The sequence below is a fragment of the Aythya ferina genome, assembly GCF_964211825.1.
Source record: "Aythya ferina genome assembly, chromosome: 12".
Classification (NCBI taxonomy): domain Eukaryota; kingdom Metazoa; phylum Chordata; class Aves; order Anseriformes; family Anatidae; genus Aythya; species Aythya ferina.
Window position 1 is genome coordinate 12,903,553 of NC_140308.1, and position 23,731 is coordinate 12,927,283.

General features: G+C 49.3%; 1 protein-coding gene across 4 annotated transcripts; it reads right to left on the reverse strand.

The window, feature by feature from the left end:
- On the reverse strand, positions 1-23,569 carry RFWD3 (ring finger and WD repeat domain 3). 4 transcript variants are annotated; one of them, XM_084533396.1, is made up of 13 exons: positions 23,525-23,569; positions 20,947-21,304; positions 19,344-19,576; positions 17,531-17,619; positions 17,236-17,433; positions 15,009-15,100; positions 12,697-12,811; positions 7,678-7,906; positions 6,492-6,642; positions 4,152-4,328; positions 3,037-3,251; positions 2,566-2,783; positions 1-1,655 (listed from the first exon to the last, which is right to left on the reverse strand). In XM_084533396.1, the coding sequence occupies exons 2-13, from the start codon at positions 21,300-21,302 to the stop codon at positions 1,512-1,514; spliced, it is 2,217 nt and encodes a 738-aa protein (XP_084389522.1). In that variant the 5' UTR covers positions 21,303-21,304; positions 23,525-23,569; the 3' UTR covers positions 1-1,511. The 4 variants fall into 4 exon arrangements, with proteins under 4 accessions (XP_084389522.1, XP_084389524.1, XP_084389523.1 ...); XM_084533398.1 differs by lacking the exon at positions 23,525-23,569 and adding an exon at positions 23,397-23,420; XM_084533397.1 differs by lacking the exon at positions 23,525-23,569 and adding an exon at positions 22,778-23,155.
- Positions 23,570-23,731: the final 162 nt, after the last annotated feature.

A 23,731-nucleotide genomic window follows, 5' to 3' on the forward strand; every position in this document is an offset into this window, starting at 1 on the left:
TATAGTTGAAAAACACTTTATTTTTACAGTGTATAAAAGCATAGAAAGACTATTATACAGAAAAATACAAAGCTGAGCAGAGAGCTCAGTCTCGTTTGTTAGAGGTAAGACAAACAGGCTCATCCCGCACGCATCCCAGACTTCAGAAAACAAAACTGTGCTGGCAGTTTAAGTGGGAACACACTCAACCTGCCCACGACAGATGCTGCTTACCACAGCCAGAGGCAGAGCTGTGCCTGGGGACGTGTTTCCAGCACAGGAACTTGTCTTGCGGCTTCTCCAACATCCTTGCAGCTTCGCTTTCCCTACACAAAATGAAAGCTAAGTCTTGTTGCACCATCTGACTTGGAAATGAGCACTCTCATGCCCGCAGCATATGTACAGGAAAGGTGCTACGAATCCCCCAGACCTGGCCAGGGCTCGTACCCCGACACACGGCCCCACAGAGGCGCTACAGGGCTGGCTTGGCTTCACAGCAGCGAGGCTGCAGCACACGCACACACCGGGACAACCGGACGCTGCCTGGGGCTGGCAGCGAGGATTTAAGGACTGAAAAGGGTCACTGAAAGGAGGCTGATGAAATCCCTGAGTTTCCACGGTTCCCAAAGCCAAGGAGGAGGGGGGGGAAGTCAGCGATCTTTTCCAAATTCCGGCCTGTTTCAGTGCATCAGTGTCTTTAAGGGAGGACACCGTGAACTGCAGCAGCGCAAGAATTACCTCCTGCTCCTTACCTTCAGTTCTCTAGGAGTCGGGTTCCCATTTCCCACCACCAAACTGCCCAAGTTTGCTTGGATGTTGGCGGTGGGTGAAGGGGAAATAGAGAAGGGGAAAGAAACAGGTAGAATTAAGGAATTACAGTGCAAAATATATGCTTATGGGGAGAGAAACAAGACAGCTCCACAGATTTTTCAAGCCCGTTCTCTCCACGGCCATGCCACGGGGCCTCTCCTCAGCAGGGAGGAGCTGCCAACTGCCTTTGCCCTCGACCGTCAAAAAAAGAACACGGGAGCACGTTCTCTGAAGTAGTGAACTCGCTTTTACACCAAGCATCAGCAGTGCCAGCGAGGTGCCAATATCGCCGCCTCCTCATCACCCGGTGATCACAGCAGGACTCCACACCAAAGTACAGCGGGAGTCGCGGGGCTTCAAGTTCCTTTTGTTTTGGCGATCCGCAGAAGAGCCTTGCGAATCCCCGTGCTCCCTTCACACGGGAGAAGAGTGCAGCAACACACGCTGGAGACGGGCCAAGAATTATTGCTGTGCTGAGGCAGCTTGCTCAGGATGACTGAAGAAAATTGACCAGAGAAGAAATAACGACAGGCCTAAAAGGGAAGATGGAGGAAGAAGGGAAGCGCCGCAGGCACCTGAGTGTCCCAGTTCCTGCTGACTGCCAGAAAAGTGCTGTGGCAGCTCCTGCCTCCCAGGAGCAGCACGTGCAGGGCAGCCGAGCCCAGCCTGTTGCTGTGGGGTTCAGCAGCAGCACGCCTGGAAGCCCCCGGGGCAGGCACCGCTCACTGCCACTTGTAGATATTCACCATCTTCTCGGTGAGCGTGGCCAGCAGGTGGCTTTGGTTCACCTCCAAGGGGCAGATGTCCAGCACGGGCAGGTCAGCCTGCAGCTTCTGCAGCAAGGAGCCGCTGCCAGCATCCCAGAGCTGTGGGACAGAAAAGGTCAAGGACTGCAGGGGTTTCCCCTCCCACCCAAACTGAAGCTTTTCTCCCCAAAGAGAGCTGCCCCCCCCCCCCATGATGTGGACAGCCCTCATGTCTGGAGGAGGTTGTCCCTGAAGGGAGCCACTCCTGGCCATCCGTGTCCTGAAGAACTGCCTCTCCTTCCTCCCTGTCCCTGAATAAGCCAAAGCTGGCTCTTCCAGACAGCCTGTGTGCTGCTATTTGCCTTCCTCGCTTCCTTCAGGATCTTGAGCACCACTGTGGCCAAGGCTGCTGCTGATTACCACATCCCTGACTATTTCTTGTTTGCTGAAGAGCAGGCTTAGGAAAGCACCATCTTATCTGGCACCTCAGTTAGGGAGAGGTTCCTGATGCTCTCCAGAAACATTTCTGGATTGCCTGTGTCTTCCTGTGGTGCCCCAAGCATTAGGGAGGTTCATACCTGATCCTGACTCAGCAGCTCTCCTGCAGCCTGCTGCCCGTCCTCTGCACCTCAGCTGCGTTTCCACCGACTTCCTTCCAAGCCTTCTCCTCACCCTCCCCCTTTCCTAAGGAGCCTGTGTCCACCCCTCACAGCATTTCCTGCGCTGCTGCCCCACCAGATCTCAGTTTCTCCAGTCGTGCCTAGTGCTCGGCAGGGACAAGGTGCCCACCTACATCTCTGTGAGACACCAGGGGCTCGCTGCCTACGCTCCTTTTGGTGGATGTGGACCGCAGGCTGATGTTGGCCAACATCCCACGCCATCAGCAAGTGGCTACAGGCAAGCACAACACACCAGCCTGCAGTGACAAAACAATTCCTACCAAAACACACCGACGCTGTGACTGCTTAGGTTTCAATTCCCTAAGAATTGCAATAAAACCCTCCACCCTGCTGAAAGAAACAGGAAATACCATGGCAGAATTAGATGCCTCATCGCCAGCACACACGAAGATGCTGCCATCGTCCTCCGGGCTCTGGAAAATGGCGTTCTTGGTCAGCAGCTTGCAGGTGGGCCCAGCAGTGAAAGTCTGCACCGGGTTAGAGGAACACACCACGTCTTCCGAGGCTTCTGTCAGGGGGCTGCAGGTCAGTTCCATCATGACACAACGCACACAGGGGTTGTTTTTACCTGCAAAAGTAAAGAGAGAGCTTTGAAAAATTTATTTGTGGACTAACTTAACCGTAGGAAGATGAGCAACACCACCTCACAGCTGCCTCCTTTTGCCCTCACCCTTTTATCTATGTGCAGACGCCCATTACCACGGACAAAGCAAGTTCTACGTTTTCACAGTGTGCTCAACCCCAAAGTTAACTGAGAAACTCAAATATCTGGGCAGAGCATCAACAAAAAAAGCCCACTGTAGATTCACTCCGTTACGTACTGGGCCTGTAGGTTGCGAGGCAGTGCCGCGTGTTGATCTCTGTCTGAATATCAATGCATCCTCCTGGTTCCAGCAGCAGGTGATGAGGCCGGTAGGAGTTGCCAGCCTTCTGTTCCCAAAAACAGGCTCCTTCCAAGGTCCCAGCTAGTATCCCGCCGTAAGGCAACGAGGCCGAGGCCATCCGGGGCAGGTAAGACAGCGACACCATGGGGCACCTGAAAGGATGATAGGCAGCAGTCAGTGCTGCCAGCTGTGGGCGTGCTGGCGTCCTGCCTCGCTGCTCAGAGCCACCACAAAGAAAGGAGCCGAGACAGGCTGCAAAATGGAGCCCCAGCGGGTTTGACAGAGATAAATGAAGTTCAGAAAAGATATAAAAAAGAAAAAATAAGAAGTTTTTATGTTTTAAGTGGGAATCAGAGAGCATACACCAGCTGTGAAACAAGATTCACCGCTTTGACACCCCAGATAGGGGGCAGCAGGCTTCAGCAGTCAGCAGGACAGAACTTACTTGTGGAAGGGCCTTCCCTCACTGAAGGGCAGGTCATGTCCTGAGAGACAAAAGCAGCTCCCCCAGGGTGTTTAAAAGCAACCTGGCGTAGTCCAGAGACCCACCTCAGCCTGCCTTGCATCCCATCTCTCAGCTTGTGATTGTCTTGGCCAGCCAGCCTGCTTTGGTCTTCCCACTAAGCAAGCCCACACAGCTTAGAGGAAACCCCTCCAGTACACCCTTTTAAATCACTGCTTGATTCCCAGTAGAAGAGATGGAAGCAGCAGGGCCTTACGCCTCTCTGCAATTTCTTTTTTTCTACAAGAAATGCTAAACCCAGCTCCAAAACCGAGCCAGTTCTACTGCTTAGTTGTAGGAGTGCTGGGCCCGTTTCTGACTGCTGCATGCTTTCACAAGATGCAGTGGCCAAGGAACCATACCAAGTTATGCACGTACCGTGCAACCCTATGGGAGGTTTCTCATGTCTGTGAGAAGTCTGAATTTTTGAGCAACAGGTTCACATAAAGCAGTTTAGATGATTACAATTGCTGTTTGATTTATGGAGGAAGCTGAGGTCAGCTTCCCACATACTAGTAAAGCTGAGGAGCTGCAAATCCTTATGTCATACCTGGACTTCTGAGGGACCAGTTCCTGGACGTGGGAGTTGGTGTCTCTCAAATCGTAGATCATGATGGAGCCGTTGACCAACCCAGCATAGATGTAATTCGTGTCATCAAGACACCAGCAGCAGCTCCAGACAGGACGGCCAGTATTGTATGTCTGCACCACAGTGTTTGTTGCCAAGCTGCAGGAGAAAACCAAGATGTTGGCCCTTTGCACGAGCATCTGCGCATAAGAAAGCAGCATAATTAAGGCAACAAATCTAGCTTTTAAGTCTTGAGATTCCCTTGGACTGAATTCTGAATTAATTCTTCCTGTACTCCATATGTGAATCTGGAAAATCTAGACAGAATAATTGCTTTGATATTGTTTGTGAAGTAATTTACAATTCTTCCAGGCCAAGGCTTCCTTTTCTAGATTGATCTTCAGAGACTGGAGTAGGAAGCCTCAGAGCAGGGTCTCATCTGCCTTACTGGAAGAAATTTAAGTTACTTTTCCTGGAAGCAATTAGAGAAACCACGCTAGTGTAATCCCGTAACACTGCATATTCCTGATATCACAGTGCTCACCTCTTCAGATTATGTCTCATTAATTATCTCCCTCTTTTTACATGAGGGGGACAATACTCATGCCTCAAAAGAAACCAGTTTAAACAGGAGTGAGAGCAAGTGGAGTAAAGACTGTAAAAAAACCACATTTATAGTGTTAATTCTTTAGAAACTCAAGTTGGGGAAAGCTGAAGAGAATACATGGAGAGGCACAACTCAGAAGAGCAAAGTTATGTCGGACTAAAATGTGTTTGCCAAGGGTGGCATTGTCAATGCAGGCTCAGCACAGGGAGTCTAGTGAGAGAGAGAAGAGAACACACGCTGAAGTAACTCTGGGTAGCCTTTAAAGCACACAGATTTTTCCTTGGGGAAGCCAATTATGTGCAGAACTTCAGAGAAGTAATTTCTCCCAGGTAAGTATAAGACCACAAAGACAAACCTGGCTGGTAAAAACTGACAGGGAGTTTTGTCTTAGAACAGCAGCTAGTTAAAAATCAGAAACATACTAACAAGAAACCAAACCCTGCAAAACCAGAGCTTTGGTGTTATTTTTAGACACCTACAAGCAAGCACAAGAGACAGTGACATCGTGGATGACTCCTTTTGGTAGGGTGACTAGAAAATCAGTAACCACAGAAGAAAGATGACCAAAGCGGGGCTCTTCTTTCAGGCAGGGACCAGCAGATGACTGAAGATGCTGCTGAAGCAAGCACTTAACTGCAACACGTCCTGGGATCGAGCACAAAGGCAAGAGGATCACAGGTTCTCATGCAGCCAATCAGGCAGTGAGAGACAGATGTGGGAGTCAAGTGTCTGAGCAGGTTCTGTGACAGAAAGCCTCTGCAGATTAAACCATGAAAAGAATTCCAACCGAGGAGGCTGGTAGCCTGACGTGCTGGCTTTAGCATCAGAGACAGGCAGGCTGTTTACTTTTTACTAGTCTAACAAGCATTTCAACATGGTACAGGGAACGGGAAAGCAAGCATTCTTTGCATTTTTGTTGCAGTATTAAGTTCTCCTCATTATTTCACACAGGGGAAAGAATTCAGTCGTATGACACCCTCTGCCTAACCCTATTCTGAGGGATGTGCATAAAGATGTTACTCGAACTCGGTGAGACCAATCAGGCAGCCAGCTTGTGAAGCAGCTTACACCTGAAGGGCAGCACAGAGCAGCAAGAAAACACTCATATGCTGAGAACTCCACCAGGACTGAAGCAATTTCTCTCTCAGCCTCTGCATAATTAGCTTCCAACCTGCTGCTTGAAGTCTCTGCTAGCTCTAGAGCCTCTAGCACATGCTCAATGATAATGCCTCATATCCCAGCTAACACCGAGCTCCACAAGGAGTTTAAGGCCAGAGAAGCTGACATCAGTGCAGGGAAGAAGTGCCCAACCCAAACAATCATTTCTGCTTGATGCCATGCAAGTTGCCATGTCCCACATCTCACTGCAGGAACAGAAAACCCAGCAGGCAGTAAATTTCACATCTGTACACTTGTTCTCAACAGAACTGGGCCAATCGCTGCTGAATGACTTGTTTGCCACCAAAACCTACCCAGGGAAGGTATCAGACAGGAAGCTCCAGAAGATCTCCACCTAAAAGACCTGAATGCAAACAAGTCTTCCCCTCTGTCAGTTCCTGCATCAGGAAGGATACACTGACCTCATCTTAGCAGCACCTTTTGGAAAGCAGAACAGCAAGCGCTCCAAGGCACACTTAAGGTGACACAGAACCAAATGCAGTTCTGCACAAAGAAAAAGTCAGCTGGGAAATGCTGCTCCCCCCGGCAGGGCTCACCTGGTCAGTTTGAGCGTGCTGTCTAGAGCGGCGGAGAGCAGCAAGCCGTCCGCACGACTGCCAAAAGCCAGCCCCCTAATCTGTTTGCTGTGGATGGGGATGTACTGACTGCTCTTCAGGTTGGCCACGCTCATCATCTTAACACCACAGCCTGCCAGGGAGACAAACAAAGCAGGTTATCATCAAACAGACGTGCAAAAGCAAACTCGGCGTTAGAATTCTTGCTACAAGGGTCTGCTGTTTTTTGGCTGGTTTCTTCAAAGACATTCTAGCCTAGCTGGAAGCACACGCAGCAGAATTACAGGGCAATTTGAGAACGAGTGTCACTGCAAAGAATGGTTACAGGTGAACTTCACCTACATGCCACAAAGCCTCCGTACAGAGAGGAATTCCTCAGCTCCAAAAAGCTGGAAAAGTAAGGCCAGCTGAAGGCAGAAAACAAGTCTGTTATGCCTATAGATAAGGCATATTAACCTGTGAGCCATTAACCAAATAAAGTAAGTTTCATCATCCAGAAAGCATGCAAGTGCTTTGCAAATAGTCTCTCAGACTCCTAGTGCCACATCTCCTTCATCCAACAGGAAGCTGGCGCAGGCCCAGCTGTCAGCTCGCTTGCCCCTGGCCCTAACATGACAGGCACAGGGCTGCCCAGGACTCCTCGGCTTCCTATTCCCCCCACTGGGAGACAGGGCTCCAACACTCATATTAAAAGCCTTTTTTTTTTTTTTTTCCTCTCTCTTTTTTTTTTTTTTTTTTTGAGGAGTTTGTTGACAGACCAGCTGCATGTGGGTCAAGCCACCTACTGAGCGCGGAGCAATGTTTCTCACTCAAGCTCTGGAAGCTTCTCTGCCTGCCCTGGCGTGCTGACCTCTCATTCTGTCTCGCTCCCCTTTGCCAGGAGCATCACACACACCTGTCACCTTCCTGCAGATGTGGCACTTGAGCAAAAAAGCCTTAGATCCTCTGCTAGGATCCTGCTGGAGAAGTGAGGGGGGGAGACAGGTCACCTTGCCAGGCAGAAGCTACCAAAGCAGAGATGAACCAGGGGGAATCTTAGGACCGTCCCCAGCCTACAAGGCACGTGGAAAGGTCAAGCCAGAGGAGGGAGCAAGCAGAAAACACGTTTCACTTTTGTAAGCCTCCAAATAACCCCTACAAGCCCCCAAATCTTGGCTCGCTTCTTTACCAGGAATAAAAGTAGACTGTGGAGAAGGCTGCGACACCACGAGACAGCCCAGCGAGTCGCAGTATGCCATCACTCTGCAGTTCCCTGCCTGAGACACCAGGAAGGCCTTCTCCAGGTGGTACTTGCGCTGGCTCTGGCTGCAGGGGAGGCCACCTGGGAAGCCGGTGCGGAAGCTGCCAGGTTGCTGAGAAGCACTCACGCTGTGCTGGGCCACCAGAGCCTTCAGCTCCTGCAAGGAAAAAGACCTCAGAAAGCTTTAGTGTTCCTCTGGAGACCCTGTGCCACCCGTCCCAGGTGCTCCGAGGGTCCTCGTTCTCCGACAAGGAGGGAGGATACGGGCGGCTCCACTTCCACGCTGTCCCTGAAGCGCTGGGTTTCCAAGTCCCCTGTCTGCGAGAACAACAAAATCACTCAGCAGGCTCTGCAGGCGCTGGTAGAATCTTCTCCGAGTCCGTTACTGGATGTATCAGACCCCATGGAAGAGAGGGCTCTCGGGCAACAGATAAAAGCCAGTAACAATTATTACCAGATCAATGCTGTTTAGAAGAGAACAAGCTGCCAAGTATCGCATGCCGCTCAACCGCAAGAGACAGTCAATTAGAAGCATTTTCCAGAATTTCCAGAATGCCTCCCCCCACCCCAAAGGCCCCAGTTTCAACGCAGACTGACTTGTTTCCTGCAACACCCTCTATTTAATGAGGATGACCCTGTTCTTGTAAACCCCGGCCGGCAAATTCCAGGAACAACAACTCTCCAGGGCTCCAGCCTTGTTTTCTGCTTCCTCCCCCCCTCTCCCTCAGCTGAAGCGTGCTCAAGGATGCTCGCCAGAGCCCTTGCCAAGGACAGCTTCCACCTGAGCATCAGCAACAAGCAAGGTTTTCCTAGAGTTCCTCCTTCCTCAGAGGTCTTCAGGGTGAAGCGGCAATGGGAGGAGCAGCACTTTTTGGTGAATTTGAGCCACGGCCAACGACAACGTCCCCAGAAAGCGTCCTGACCAAGTGGGCGTGCTCCAAGGGCAAACGCCAGGCAGTGCAGTGCCCCAGGGCATCACAGGGAGCGTACACACACACAGAAAATTGCTACTTGCTTTCTGTTGTCTGAGCAACATAGATTAAGCTTCAAATACTCCATAATTTTTAAACGATTAAGGGCCACGGGAGTGATATTACGGACGTGTTAGTAGATTGCGAGCTAGCTTCGATATTGAAGCAGCCACCACCACTTAACTCACACCGAAGCAAAGGCAACAAATCTCAGAGAGGGAAGACCAGAGATCAAGCTCTGCGTTATCAGTTGTCATTGAGCCCTACAACTTTAGAAAATGGCTCAAGAGGAGAGCAACTCTGGCATTTTCCAGAGGTCTGATCTGTTTTGCATCAAACACCTTCCAAATTCACCAAGGGAATAAAAAAAAGGACTTGAAGACTCAAGATGATCCCATTAGAGCAAAGACAAAATGTGGGGAGGAAGCAGGGGTACAGAGGGTGCCAGGACACTTACAGTAGAACCTGTAGCTTCAGGCTTAGAGTGAGGAGGCAGTGAAAACACAAGGAACTTCCAAGAAAGCAACTTCTAATCAAAAAACTAATAAGCTCCATTTCTTAAAGGCAGGAGGGTGCCACTACCACTGAGCATGAGAAGAGATTAAAATTATTTGTTGCTCTGGGGAGTTTGTAAAGCTCTCCTTGCCACCTGCACTCAACATTTACATTTTGACATGAGATATTAATTAAGGCAGGCAGTTAAAAACTGTCAGTGCAGCGTACAGCAGCTAAACACAGCGGACAGAGCCAGCAGAACCAGGGAGTCTTACTGGAGACACATCGCCAAGGTGACTAGAAGCGTTGCACCAAAAACCAAACCCCGCTAACTGCGCTCAGCAGGACGCCCTTCTGGCAGCAGAAGCTGATGCCTTCCTCTGAAACGCTCTGAAGACTTCTCCCGGCTCCTGCTGTTGCCTGAGGGCCTGGAGGACACGTTCATCCCTGCACACACACCCTGAGTGCTTCCTAGATCCCAGCTTAGTGCTATGATGAGTGAACTGTCACACGGGTCAGGGAAAGAAGGGGATATAGAGCCAAGTACTTCCTGAGGAGCATGCATGAGGAGCAGAAACAGGAGAGGACAGAACAAGAAAGAAAACAACCAGCTGCAGCCAGCTTTCTGTGGTGGATTGGGTTACAGTGGCAGCAGCCGACCCAAAGCCTACAGACAAAGGCAGTTATCAGATGACAGCCACCCTCTGGCCGCGCTCCCGCAGACCTCTGAGAGAAGTCACGCCTGCCATCCTGCACTACAGCCTCAGCCTTGCATTTAACAGAGATAAACGCGTGACCCCACAACCTCCAGCTGCAGCGCAGCACTGCAGGCATTGAACCTGAACCAAGGGAGGCTGGAAACAGCATTTTAATTGGCCTCACTGCAAGCAGCAGCTGAAGGAAACACCAGCTTTTCTTACCACCCATAGATCTTCCCCCAACACCCACTGCAGGTGAACAAAGATCACAAAGGTGAAAGATTTTTTTTTAATGAAATGTAACAATTACCCTAACATTTTTCCAAAGTTATTAGGTTGGCATTTTTATTGCTGTCTTGACATCCAATTCCTTTTGGTTGCTCTACAGCCTAAAGAGCTTACACTGAGAACTGTGGCAGATTCAGGAAGCGTACAGCAGCGGTTCACGTCTGGTTCCCAGGATCTTGGTGCTCACAAGGGAAAAAACAGGCAAAAGCCAGGCTTCAGCAGCACTGTTCCCAAAATATTCAAGTCTTTGCCCACCACGCAGCACAGAGCTCTCACCAGCGTTGTTTCTGCATGTGAACATGCTGCGTGTGCTGTGCTTTTTCCCCAGTTTTGGTTAGTTATCCTCTCGCCATGCAACTGCAAGTTGCTTTGCTCGTATTTTGATATAGCTAAAGACAAAGATAGCCCTTTTCTAGACTAATTCATCTTAAATACTTCATTAACAAAGCTGAAGCCAGCTCATCTTTGTGACTCTAGTGGAGCAGAGAAGGGGAAAAAGCACACAAATCTGAAAAATGGTCATAGCAAGTGACATGACTAACAATGACCCAGCTCAAGTGCATTAATGATAGGAAAGGGCTCACACAACAGCTTTTTGGGGGAAACTGATGGTCCGTGCTTTCTGTAAGACTTAAGACACCAAGATTTGTATGGAACAAATGAGCATAGCTCTTCCAGTCCTGTGCAGCTGAACTTTTCCACATTCAGCCTCTGGATGTGCAGGTGTTTCATAAGTTTCTTTTGCAATCCCACAGCACTGCTTTCCATGGTGACTTAAACCTTTCTATACCAAACACAGCTCCTTGTACGATCAGTAACACCGCTTGCTGAAAGGACAAGGGCAGCAAACTTAAGGCACAATGAGCTAAGTTCTTTAGTAGATGCTAGGGAAAAAGCTCTCACTGAGGACAGCCAGGCACAGCCTTGCCTGGAGAGGTTTTGCAGCCTACTTGTGGCACTACAAACCCGACGTGCCAACGCCCTGAGCAACCTAATGCGATGCTGAAGTTCCTCAGCTAGGGTTGGACTAGAAGCCTCCAGGGATCCCGTCCTGTCTAAATGACTCTCTGCAGGCAGCTGCTTTACTAGATGACCTCTCATAAAATAAGGAACTGGTTAGGCATAACCTCAGAATATAAACCCATGGTTTAGCAACTTATTCTAGACTTCCTGCTGATTTATGGCTCCCCAGCAAATTGTTTTTGCTTTGTTTTTTAAACTTCCAGTTCATTCACAGTATAGACAAGTACCTTGAAATTGCTTCCAGCATTCACATCAAGCACTACAGGACAGTGATGAATGCAGTATAAATACTGAACCAGAGCTTAAGAACACAGGGTACTTAATCTTTATAACGTGCAACTTCAAGTCAATTAGACTGGATTCTCTATCATTTAACACCAAAAGAACAGCAGGAAGATGCTATGGACCTGCAGTTCTATCTTATTCACATTGTTCTTTAGCCAAATTTTATAGTGGGCCAGCTTTCTCATTCGCTTGGTGATCATATCTGCCTGAATTCCTGCACGAAGATGTAATTTATAGAGCTTTATGTTACATCACATGGGAAAACTTCAGAAAAGGGGATGTTTCTTCATGTAAGATGTAAATAGCCAAGGCTATAAAAAAAATCCGGAAGTAGAAGGAAGCATAGAAGAAATGAAACATTAAGAAATTAGACAAATTTATCATCTACTTCATACAACAACAAAAAAGTAGCAAATTGGTTGTGAAAGAGGCTACTGGAAAACTTAGAACTGGTGGAATACACAAGATAATTCACAGCTGGGAAGTACCAGCAAAGTCCACAGTTTTACAATCCTGTAAAAGCAGCCGGGACAGATTACAAAACATCACAGTGTTGCATGAGCCAGAAAGGAAGGGGCTGTTTAGCAACCAGTCATTTACTTTCAGTAATTTCTATTCTAAGGGGACAGAGGCGCTTCTTCGCAGCTGTTCAGCCCCAGCCTACCCTAATGACAAGCTCATGGCACCAGAAGGTGCTTAAGCTAAACACCAACTGATCTTTGCAAGACATTTCGTTGTTTTGTTTTGCTTTTGTAAACAGCCACAAACATACTTTCTCACAAATTATTTCTCAAAAACTTGACTATCCAGTGAAAATATATCCTAGAGATTTTCAAAGCTCGTTTTGGTACAGTTAGGGAAAGATAAGGAGAACGCATTTTGGCACTGTATTACCAGACCTTGCCAGCCACCACAAAACCTGAGCAACCTGCAACATCAGCAGCCAAAAGCACCTCCTGTTAAGCTCTACGTGCAGCTTCCAGTCTTAGAAGCAAGTCAGCATTATGTAGTGTACGTGAATATGCTCACCTGGGATGTTTAGGATACTCCCAATGATTCACCAGATGAGGTTACTAGATCTTGCTGCTTATTAAAATTGAAAGCCTGCTTTCTCTCCTCTGAGGGAGCAGGGAAAAGAAAGCTGAAGAGAAAGGGAGGCTGCTGTGTATCGGTGGTGTTGGACTCACCTGAACTTGCCTGCGGAGCTTGCTGCATTCGTCTGTCAGAACCTGCAACTGGAGACGGCTCTGTGCAGACTCCAGCTCGGCCTGCCTGCGCAACATTTGCTCCTTTTCTATGGACCTGGATGGAAAACAGAAGAAACGCAACCCTTAGGACTAGGAATTGTCTAGGATGCCTCCACACTACCCAAACTTTGTTCCTGCTTTATTCCAAGCAGGTCCTGCTCAGGTAAATATGAAAGCAACAGAAGTCTGGTACCACGTTCACCCAGTCCGTTCACCTCAAGATGTTCTCAGTTATGCAACTGCACTGCATGACTCACACAATTATTGTTCCATCGAAAGAACAGCCTTTCTCCTCACCCTCTCCAAATGTGCTAATTTAGTGAAGGAAAGCAGAGAAAGAAATCAGTTGTTTCCTGCTCCACCCCCCGAAACAGCTTAGCAAATTCTATACCATCAACATCCACGTAATCCATCATGTCAGTAACACAGCCAGTCACAACAGAGCGAGATCGTTAGGCTTTTTTCTTCTACGAGCAACTGATCTTGCATTTCAGAAAAATACTGCCGTATCAGAACTAGACAGACACAAATAAACTCTCTGTGAAACCCGTAGGAGCTGTACTTACTACCTCACCTTGAGCCTAGATGTGCATACACACAGTTTAACAGCAGCAGTTTTGGTAACATGCTTCCATTTTGCTCTCCTAAGTACTTTACATATGACTGAGCGGTTAAGGAGGGGAAAAACCAGCAAGATTCCTTAACATTATTTGCATATTTGGTCCATAATGTGGCCACTGCATCCTGTGCTTCAAAAGCTGCAATAGTCTGCTATAATAAAAATATCTGCACCCAAATAGTAATTTGGGTGCAGATAGATCTAGTTTGTCTTTGTAACCTTAAAACACAGCCTTGCATGTTTACCCAGCGCAGAGTTCTGTTCTTTCCCTATTGCCTTACCACGTTATTTTTCTGTTGCATAAGAAACAGGTGAAACTCCGTATTTAACCATGGAAACATTCTTTACACAAGCACCCAGAGCCTGAAGGCTGGCGTTTCTGAATGCAAGGAACGAAACCTGTGAGCTTATACCCAGCTCAAGGCTCTGCACAAACAGTATCGATGTATCAGTGTTCCCATTTGTCCTCTGCTCGTGGCTACGTGCCACCAGGCAGCCGCTGCCAGCAGCTTAACAGGACTGACGGGCAGCCACCGCTGTCTGCCTCCCACAAAGCCAGGAGGCAGGGGGTGATGCATTATCGCACGTGGGGAATTGCTGCTGAGGGATTCTGAGACACAAGCGGCAGTCAGACAGCTGCCTCCACCCAAGAAATAATGAGATTTAAGCACCCAAATGCTGCTGTGCTTTTGGAACAAAAATTAAAAAAATAATGTGTGTAATCCTTATGTATTGATTGTTTTGCAGTGTCTATCCACTAAAAAAGTGTGACCCTTCTAGAGGAACAGATCAAACACTGTCAGACAGCAGCAATCTGGACAGAACAGCTACTTTCCCCTCATGACATTTACCTCACTATCCTAGTAATTATTCATCAGAAGGATTTGGGAGGAGTTTCTGTTGAAAGACCATGTTAGAAGAATAGCAATATGCTTCGGAACACGTTATGGAGAACCCAATTAAATTCTATTCACTTCAAGATTCGGGAAAACTCAGAAGTCTGCAGCCTTTTGATTTCAGAACAGTATCTGTGACAGCATTTTAGTGAAAAGAAATTAGTGCCCATTTTCCTACCCACTGTTCCCTTTTTCAAAAAAAAAAAAAAAATCTACATTGAAGTTGGAAGGGGGAGTAGAGTCCCAGTAATGCTTGCTGACCTTTTGTAAGTAAAGCTACATGAAGAGTTTGACAAAGCAAGATGGAAAGTGATTCATACGAGAGATTACTCTGTTTAATGCATGCAGAAGAGATGACAGAAAAGGTCAGTTATTCACCCTCTTTGCATTTCTAATTACGCTTTTCTCATCTAATGATGAATTAGCAATATACAGCTTTTTGGCAACAACTCTGCGTGTTCTCCCGTGGTGACATTTCAGGAAACAGCACAAGACAGCTTTAGCAACTTCAGTGCCACAAAGCACAAACTCGGGATTCCTGCTCCAAAGGAAATTTCTCCGTACAGGTAAGGCGGGCAGAACGCAGCAAGAAGTGGTTTGTTAGGACAACCATCCCCAAGGGGATGCACAAATTGCTTTCAATAACACAGGAAATTAAAGCATGAAGTAAAAGCCAGGCTGCAGCTTTCCTTGACACGCAACCAGCGAGGCTGTGTGTTTAGGTGGAGCCTCCGTACCTCTTCATGCGTTCCTGCTCGCTGGTGTCCAGCGCTTTCAGAGTACGGGCGTACAGCACCACGATGTCAGAGCGTTTCGCCTTCTTATTGCACTGAAAAAAAAAAGACAACATCTGTTCACCTTCAAGAACATCACTACCAAACCCTGCATCCCTACAGCTTGCTAGGCATTATTCTGAACAATCCTTCGAGTTTTGAAGGGAGGGGGTGTCTACTTATAAAAACAAAGCCCCAAGTCAGAAATATAACTCGTCAACTGGAGTTCCGATAGGGGCTACAACAGTTTAGGTCCTGGATCCTATTGCACCTTTAAAAAGGCATCTCCTTGCTTCCTACTAAATTTGTTTTACTAAAGCACCAGAAACACAACGCTGCCGGGTAAGATCCATGGAGGGCAAAAAAATTACAGTGAAGCAGAGGAAAAGATCCAGAGCAACACAGCAGCCCCACCTCCGCTTTGAAAGCACGAAGACTGGCTACTTGGACAGAAGGCTAGATTTGGGCACCTGAGTCTGCTCCCAACAACGTTAATTATGCATTTTATTCCTCTGATCAAATGCTGTAGGTCCAAATCCATAAAAACACTCCTGTAGCAGTATCAAACACCAACACCCCCCTGATTTCAGTGATACCAAGGCAATCAGACACTTCAGTAATTTTGTGCATCTGCCCGTGACCACGTCATACTTTACATCCTTACAATGCAGGGGTCGCACCTCCCTGGGTTGGGACTGCAAGAAATGACAGCATCAGCGAGCTTCCTGCTTTGCAAACACACTTCACTGATCAGAAGAGAGGCAGCGAGCGCTGAGATCAAGTAAACTCTGCCAAGAGGTAAATTACTATATGCGCTTAAATTGTAGTCTTCTCTATTATTTAGCAGCATGAAGATACCGTGGGCAACAGCTTCAGATCAGACAGCTCCCCCACACACCTCAAAAAAACTGCTTTGCAGAGCAGTAAGAGGCTAAGACAGCTTTCCTGGCAGCCAACGGCTGTCGCTGGCAGGGCCTGGCACGCTGCAATTTCACAGGATCTTGCACTCAAGCCACTTAGTACACAGAGCAACACACAGCAGCCCTGTGCTATTCAATTAGAGAGGGCCCCGTCGCAAAGGACGGCGACTGAAAACAAAGGGAAGATGATTGAGCTGCAAGGTTGTCTCCAGAGCAGGAAGTGCTTGCAGGAAATTTTCCTCCAGTGATGTAATTACTGGAAAAGGTAGCGAGCATCCCTCGCAAGTTGTTAGGGCTCAGCAAGAAAGCAGACAGGGTTCCGAAGAGCAGAGATGTCACGAAGGTCTCTGAGAATTTTGTCTGGGCATAGAGTGGACAAAAAGCTTACACAGAACTGACAGAGATGAGAAAAATTAGGTTTGGGCCTCTGCCATGGCAACAGCGGGTCTTTAGGTTTAATCACAGCACCCATCAACAGCAAGCTTCTTGTTGGGAGGAGGAATCCTGCACCAAGTCAAGCAAAAGTATGGGAACTCTACAAATGACAAAGCCAATGAAACCCCAGGCTTCCAGCCGCTGAGTGAGAAAGCAGCAGAACAAATCCCATTTACAAGGTACTCGTTGACCTATTTTTTTTTTGTCAACATTCCTTTCTGGAAAAAAGGAATTAGGAATGGGAATACATCACAGGAAGGCACAGACCTAATCAAAAAGATCCACATTATCCATGAATCTTACTATCCAAAAGGAAAAGAAAGCACCTTAAAAGCAGTTCTACCACTTGCAACTGGTTGTTACAGGGTGCGGTGTATTTCTCAGTCCACTCTGCCCAAGCTGCCTGCACAACCTGACCCTTAGGCTGCAAAAGCAGATGCAGTTCAGAGCAGATGACTAACCTATTGAAAATGTTTCTCCAACAGACTTCTAGTCCAATAACGCATTCTTTATGCTAAATTAATGGCTTCTAGGAATCGGTCTGCCATTCCTGCACTCCAGGAGTGCAGCACAGCGTTCTGAAACCAATTACAGGCTTAGCACTTGAACGAGCAAACTTCTGAGTCTGCAAGTCACAAACGCTCTACTTCAGGGGAGAAAATCCATGCCGGAATCCTCCCCTTGAAGCACTGCTAGCTGTGCCTGGGCTACCTGCATCCAAATAATTGTGATTTGGGTTATTTCTGACAGCGGGCAGCATGAGATTCTTTATGCAACAAGCAGCTGTAGCTGTTACGGTGCCCCCCTCGGTGCACAAAACCACCCTGGGGTTTTACCTGGGGGCACTTCCCGGCCTGCCCCCTGAGCCACCTCTCAATGCAGGTGTAACCGAAGAGGTGCCCGCAGCGCAGCGCCGACAGGCGGTGGTCCCCAGCGTTGGTCCACTGCTCAAAACAGATGGCACAGGTATCCCCCTCCTCCTCCTCCAGCGGGGCAACAGGAACCGAGGGCTCTGGCTCCTTTAGTGGAGATCTCTAAGATTTAAGAAAAAAATATATATAAGCATTTCTTTAGGTAAACGCAGCATTTACCATATTTGATCCATTTCCAGGAGCGTTTTGGTCACCTTACCTGCTTTTGCTGGACTTCAGCCCCTTCATCTTCGTAACTTCCACGTCCTGCAGAAGCTTGAGGCAGCTCTGCTTGGGCCTGACTGGAAACTAAGAAAAGCACTGCTTCAATAAATGGACACGTATCGAGGGAGAGAGCTTCTCCTCGACTGGATCCATAATCATCGGGGCATCGATAACAGCACAGGAGAGGCACAAAGCTTTGGATCAACAACCTGGGTAGGGAAGGCCATGCAGTTTGCCTGCACACCATTCTCTTAACCAACTGCAGCACTGAAGAGCTTTCTGCCCCTTTTTTTTCTAGAAGGATGCAGAATTCCAGCGTATTCAGTGTCAGAAGAGATCCTTTAAAGACAGCCATTGTCTTCATTGTGCAGACTTCTCTGACCTGCTGGAAGCAAACACGCCTGCACACAGGCCCATAGCTGGGCTGCTGTAAGGTTACAGCCCTGCATCACCATGCCCACAGACACCCATATGCACAAGTTCTTTTTCCAAGGGCTCCAAGTGTGCACATCTCACGTGCCAGAGGCATTTCCCATATGCTGCTTGCCCATTCGCCCTGACCTGAGCAGCTTTCTAACCAGTGGTTACCCAAGGCCACGTCGTTTTGTGGTGTCCCCTTGAGCCCTTGTGCTGGAGCTGGGGCACGCAGCAGCACCAGGCTTGGATTCCTACCACCAGCACACTAAAAAAGGAGCAGAAAGAACTTTCTCCCCACCCTTCCCTGGGGAAACAAGAGAGTTCACAGTGACAGTTAGCATCCAAGGCAGACATTCTCAGTCCACTGGAGAAGTAGCACCTAGCCCTGCCTAAGGCTAATCAGATTTTCAGCCTGTACAGTGCTGGGCGGAACAGGAACCAGCAGCTTATATAAGCAAGACAAGGGGATTCCAGAAAACCCAACAGAGAGCATATGTTCACACAATACCAGACAGCACTTAACAGCTTGAGCTCCTGTCACGTGTAAGACTAGCTGAGAGCAAGTGGAAGGAAATCTGTTCAAAGGAGCCCTCTTAGATATAAGCCCCCCAAAAAGGTATCCAGGGAGGTTTGGTTTTGATTGTCTAGCCTAAGGGCAGAGAAGTGTAAGGACGTTCCTTAAAGCCCGGCATTTCTAAGAAATAGAGAAATTAAAAATATATTTCTCGTATTCTCTGGGCATCAATAACCTTGAATACCAAAGTACTACTCGCCACCCTTACATAAACTACATATGTTCATCACAAACCATGTCACTGAATGCGTGGCAGCCTGCAAACGTGAGTTTAAATAAAGAACTGCAAGCCAGAACAAGCTGAGGAAAGAAAGACAAAGCCCTGCCTTGAGCACCTCTATCTTCTCAGCTCAGTGCCACAGGAAGTTACAGGAATGAGAACTCTAACCCAAACGCAGACAAAAGCACAAATAATAATAAAAAAAATCCTGACTCAGACCCCTCTGAAAACTGAAAGCCCTGCTTATCTCCAGAGGCGTGACTTGATGTCCTCAAAAATATTCCTCAACAATAAATAAGAGAGGAAATGTTCCAAGCAACAGCCTCCAAATGTGAAGTTATTTTGAACGCTTCCAGGATTATTTATAAGCGAGAGCCTGCAAATAGCAGAAAGATTATGTCTGAGATCACGGCAGCAGTCACGTGTTGCTGCTGCTGCTGCTCTTTGGAGCCGCTTGCCAGCGAGCCTTGTGGTGGCAACCTGCTCCCGCCAGCTGCGGGCACAACGATCTCCGAGCACCGTCTGTTGGGAAGCTCGAGAGGATTTCCCTGCTGGGCTCTGAAGCAGCAAAATGAGTTTCTGGAATTAAGTACAAACCTGAGCTGGCTGCTGCAGGTGTCTCCCGGGCTGCTGGGGATGGCGGTGCTGCAGCCTCCGCCTCTTCCTCCTCCTCCTCCTCAGAAGCGCTGCTGGCAGAGCCACTCAGCTCTGTTTCAGGAGACCCCTCTTCCTGGCTGCTCCCCGCCACACGCGAGGGCTCCAGACGTGCAGCCGCTGTGGTAGCTTGCTCCTGGCTCCTGCTGATTTGGAAGTAACTGTCCAACGGTGCCCTGCATCCAGAGAAGGGAGAAATGAAAGCCAGGGTGATTTCAGGTAGGCTGAAGGCTCTGAATGCTTCCCCCAGCTGGTTTGCAGCACAGTTGCCAGGCTCTGAGTGCAGATAGGAAGGGATCAGTTAGCAAGACAGCCCCTGTGTGGGAGAGGGGCAACCCCACACAGCCGTGAGCAATCAGCAGTGGCACAGAATCACTCAGGTGAACTCTGAACCCTCAGGCCATCCAGGCCAACGTTTTACACGGTACTGAAGTCCACCACTAAGCCACATCACTAAGCTCTGCACCTCCACGCTCCTCAAAGCCCTCCAGGGATGGCGACTCAACCACCTCCCTGGGCAGCCCGTTCCAACACTGCACAGTCCTTTCCATACAGAAACTTCTCCCAAAACCCATCCCAAAATGCAGCACCCATCCATTCTGCCCAGCCCGTGGAACTCCTATGCTGTAATTACAATTATAACCCAGACCTGGTTCCCACTGCCCCTAGTAATAACGAGGCAAATGAGACTCGTACCAGAGCCTCACCCCACCGACTACTTTCTGCCTTCCCCCTTCTTTTCCCTAGGGGCTTCACCCCTGGAAAGTAACTTCTTCCCCTTGCCCTGCACCAGCTCCTCAGTTATCCTGCAGGTTCAAAGCAGAGTTTTGCCAGGTTGCCTTCCAGCCCCGAGAACTGCAGTGACCTTCATGAGCAATCCACGGGCAAACAGTGTAGTAATGTTTAATCACCGGGGAGGAAAGGAGATGTCGGTCTGACTGCATTTAAAGACAGCGCTCCAGTTAATTATAATTTCACCCTCGGCATTTACAAAAGCTACAGAGATGAGACAGAAACCAAACAGACCAGAAATAGGGATTTCTTTCTGGCTAAGGAGTGTGCCCACTCATCACCTTTCAAACTCATTACTAACAGTGTTAAACACAGGATTTTTTTACTTTCTTTGCCTGAAGATAACAAAACAACGTGTTAGTTTGCTTGTTTGTGAAAGCTTCTGCAGCAAGGGCCACCAGAGCACCTAATGAGACAACCTCAAAACAAAGGTGAAAGGCAGCAGAGCTCAGTGGAGCTCGTGCTAAGCGCTGGCTGGAAGTGCTGAGGCGGTTCTGCTGCAGGAAGCACTACCAGGAGCCCGACAGAGCCACGGAACAGGGGGAGCAGAGGCTCTGCACGTCAGAAAGCGTGGAAGGGCTCACAGGTCAACAGTAAGTGAAGAAACGGGGGGGAGATTCATTTAACGAGGAGCAAAGATGCCACCAGGTGAGATCAGAGTTCTGCCCACGGTGCTTCAGAGGTTTGTGAGGTGCTCAGAATTCAGCCACAGCCCTGGAGCGAGGAAGCACGGCACAAATCACTGCTGCTTTACCTGGCACTGACCGTCCTCTGGGAGCCCCCGATCCTCTGCTGCCTGCGAGCCCTTCTCACTCGTGGCCGTGCCACAGCCTGCGACCCAGGCACCAGCGGGAGCTGATCCAACACCCCCAGAAACCTCTGCAGTCCACTGGGATTCACTGGGTGGTCGGGTCTGGCAGCTGCTTGCCCTGTCCCAGCGCTCGATGCGCCAACAGCCTCGTCCTCGTCGTCAGAAATGATGGTCACGCTGCCTCCTTCGCTGCTCAGCACCGCGGTGTGGCCTGAGGGCTCTGGGGGAAGCATCCCGTGGTTCTCTGCGGGGTCATCAGCCACTGGCTGGAGGTCGACTTCCATCTCTTCTTGAGCCATTCCTGTCAAGAGTTGAAGCAAACAGCTCACATCTGTAAGTCTGCGCCCTGCTTGTAGCCTGACAGCAGTGAGAACCAGCTGCAGCAGTGACTAACCAAGCCTTTACAACTTGGGCTGCAAATAATTTGTCCTTTTGCCTCAGACATGCAGCAGAAAACCCAACTGCCCGTGTCGATAAGCATGCACAAGCTGGCCCAGCAGGCAGCACCTTCCCCAAGTCCCTGACCCAAAGTCTCAGGCTCAGCAACAGCTAGCACCAAAGGCAGGCTGCAAAACCACGTGGAGTGAGCCTTGGGGGAGTGGGGAAAGTCAGGGGGTGTTTGTTGCTGTTATTGAACTGCCAGTGAATGCATCTGCATCTCAGAGGATGGTTTGGAGATATCCTAGAGACTCCCCCTGGTGAAAAATGCTGCACGAGCACTGACAAATAGAGCCAGGAGCGAGCGGTGCGTCTGTCCATCGCGCTGATCTCTCTGGAGGCTCTCATTTATTTCAATAAAACTCCATTACGATACCAGATCACCATGACTCTTACCCACAGATTATTTAAGAGGCCCTTCTGCTACCTGACCTTCACCAGCACCGTGCAAACCCAGAAAGGGTACCAGAGCAAAACCCACAACAGAGACATTTTGGGCAGCAAGTTACCCCCAGTGTCAGCATTTGTGGACCCACATTCATCTGAGACTGGACAAACATTAAATTTGCAGTAAAAGCCTCAAGTATGTTAAAAACGGATGCCCTGCAAGCCTCTGTGGGACAAAGATTTCAGTTTTTTTCCTCCTAGAAGGACTACCCTAGGTTTTAAGGAAAAACAGAAGAAAAACAGTCTGTGTTGCTGGATATCATGCTGCTCTTGGCCACGGAACTGGACAGCCCCCCTGCTCTGCAGGCAGGCTGCAACACAAAAAAAAGGCTTCAGGATTATTTCATTAACTGAACAAATGAAAAAAAGTCACCTAAAGAGGTGGAGGGAGAGGGGATTAAATTCTGCAGCCTGCCAAAGGTCATTCACCTTCTCAAAAATACCGAGGCAGTCATAAATATGAAAAGCCTTGGGGACAGCAGGCCTTCAGCATTATTCAGCCCAAAGCACACACCAAAACTTATTAGGATAGGCACTGTGCAGACAGAGCGAAGACTGCTTTTAGGTCAAAGAATAACTGGAGAATGCGTATGAAGTTACTAGAGGTGGATATGCTAATGCTATTATGTTTCCGTAGACCTTTTAATAAACTCTAATTTTCTAGTCCTATCCTAATTACCACTTCCAGCCTAAGTTATGCCAAAAAGGAGATACAAACCCTACCTCTCACCTGGTCAAGAGCCACCAGTTAACAACGAAGCGCTGCTCCCTAGCACTAAACTCACATTCACGGGAAGATTGCCCCCCAGGAGCACATCAGAATCATTATTCCTCTCCTAAGGGATGACTTAAAAATATTGCATGTATTCGCTACTGTGGGTTAACTAACCCTGCGTGTTTTGCGGAAAGAAAGGTGTTCATAGCAGCGCTTCCACCACTTATTTTTGGAGTCTTTCTGACAGGGTGACAGGCCAGAGCTTCCTTGTGACAGCCAGCTTCGTGTGGCAGCACGCAGAGCAGCCTGTACGCAGGACACCCCTACAACCAAGCTTCCTGGGCGCAGATAATTAAGAAACTCATTAAGGGGAGCACCCAGAGGACGAAACTTAACGATCCTACAAATCCTGCCTACGAGCACGGCAGGAGGCACCTGCAGGGCCGAGCACGGCAGCGCAGCTTCCCCTCACGGACAGCCGCCTGTGGGGTCACCGCGCTGCACCTGCTTCAAAGCTTTTTTTGGCAGGATGAGCCAAAAAAAGGGAAAATATCAAAATTTTGCCAAAAAAATAAGTTTAGCCAAGAAAAACACACAAAACTTAGCAAGCGACCACCACGCGAGGCACCGCAGCACGCAGGGCCTTAGAGGAGCCGATTCAGGCAGGGCTGGAGCCCGAAGCGCCTCAGGCGCGGCCTCGCCCCCCCCCCCCCCGGCCCGGCCTGGCCCTGCCCCTCCCCGCCCCCCCCTCAGGGCCCGGCCGCCCCCGGCGCTGCGGCCCCGCGCCCCTCACACGGCCCGGAGGCGGCTCCCGGGGCCCCGAACCGGAGGGAACCGAGCCGGGGGACGGGGACGGAGCCGGCCCGGGGGAACCGGGGACGAACCAGGGGGGCCCGGCCCGGCCCCGCCGTCCCCGCTCACCTCACGGCTGCCCCGCTCGAGCGCCCCGCCGCCCCGCCCCCCCGCCGTCCTATTGGCCGGCCGCTGCCCCCGCCGCCGCTTCTATTGGGCGAGCCGGCGCGCGTCACGCTTTTTATTGGTCAAGAGCTGTGTCAATCCGTCGCTAGGGGGAGGGAGGGGGAGGAGAAGGGGCGGCTGCGCTGATTGGGCAGCGGGCCCGGCAAACCG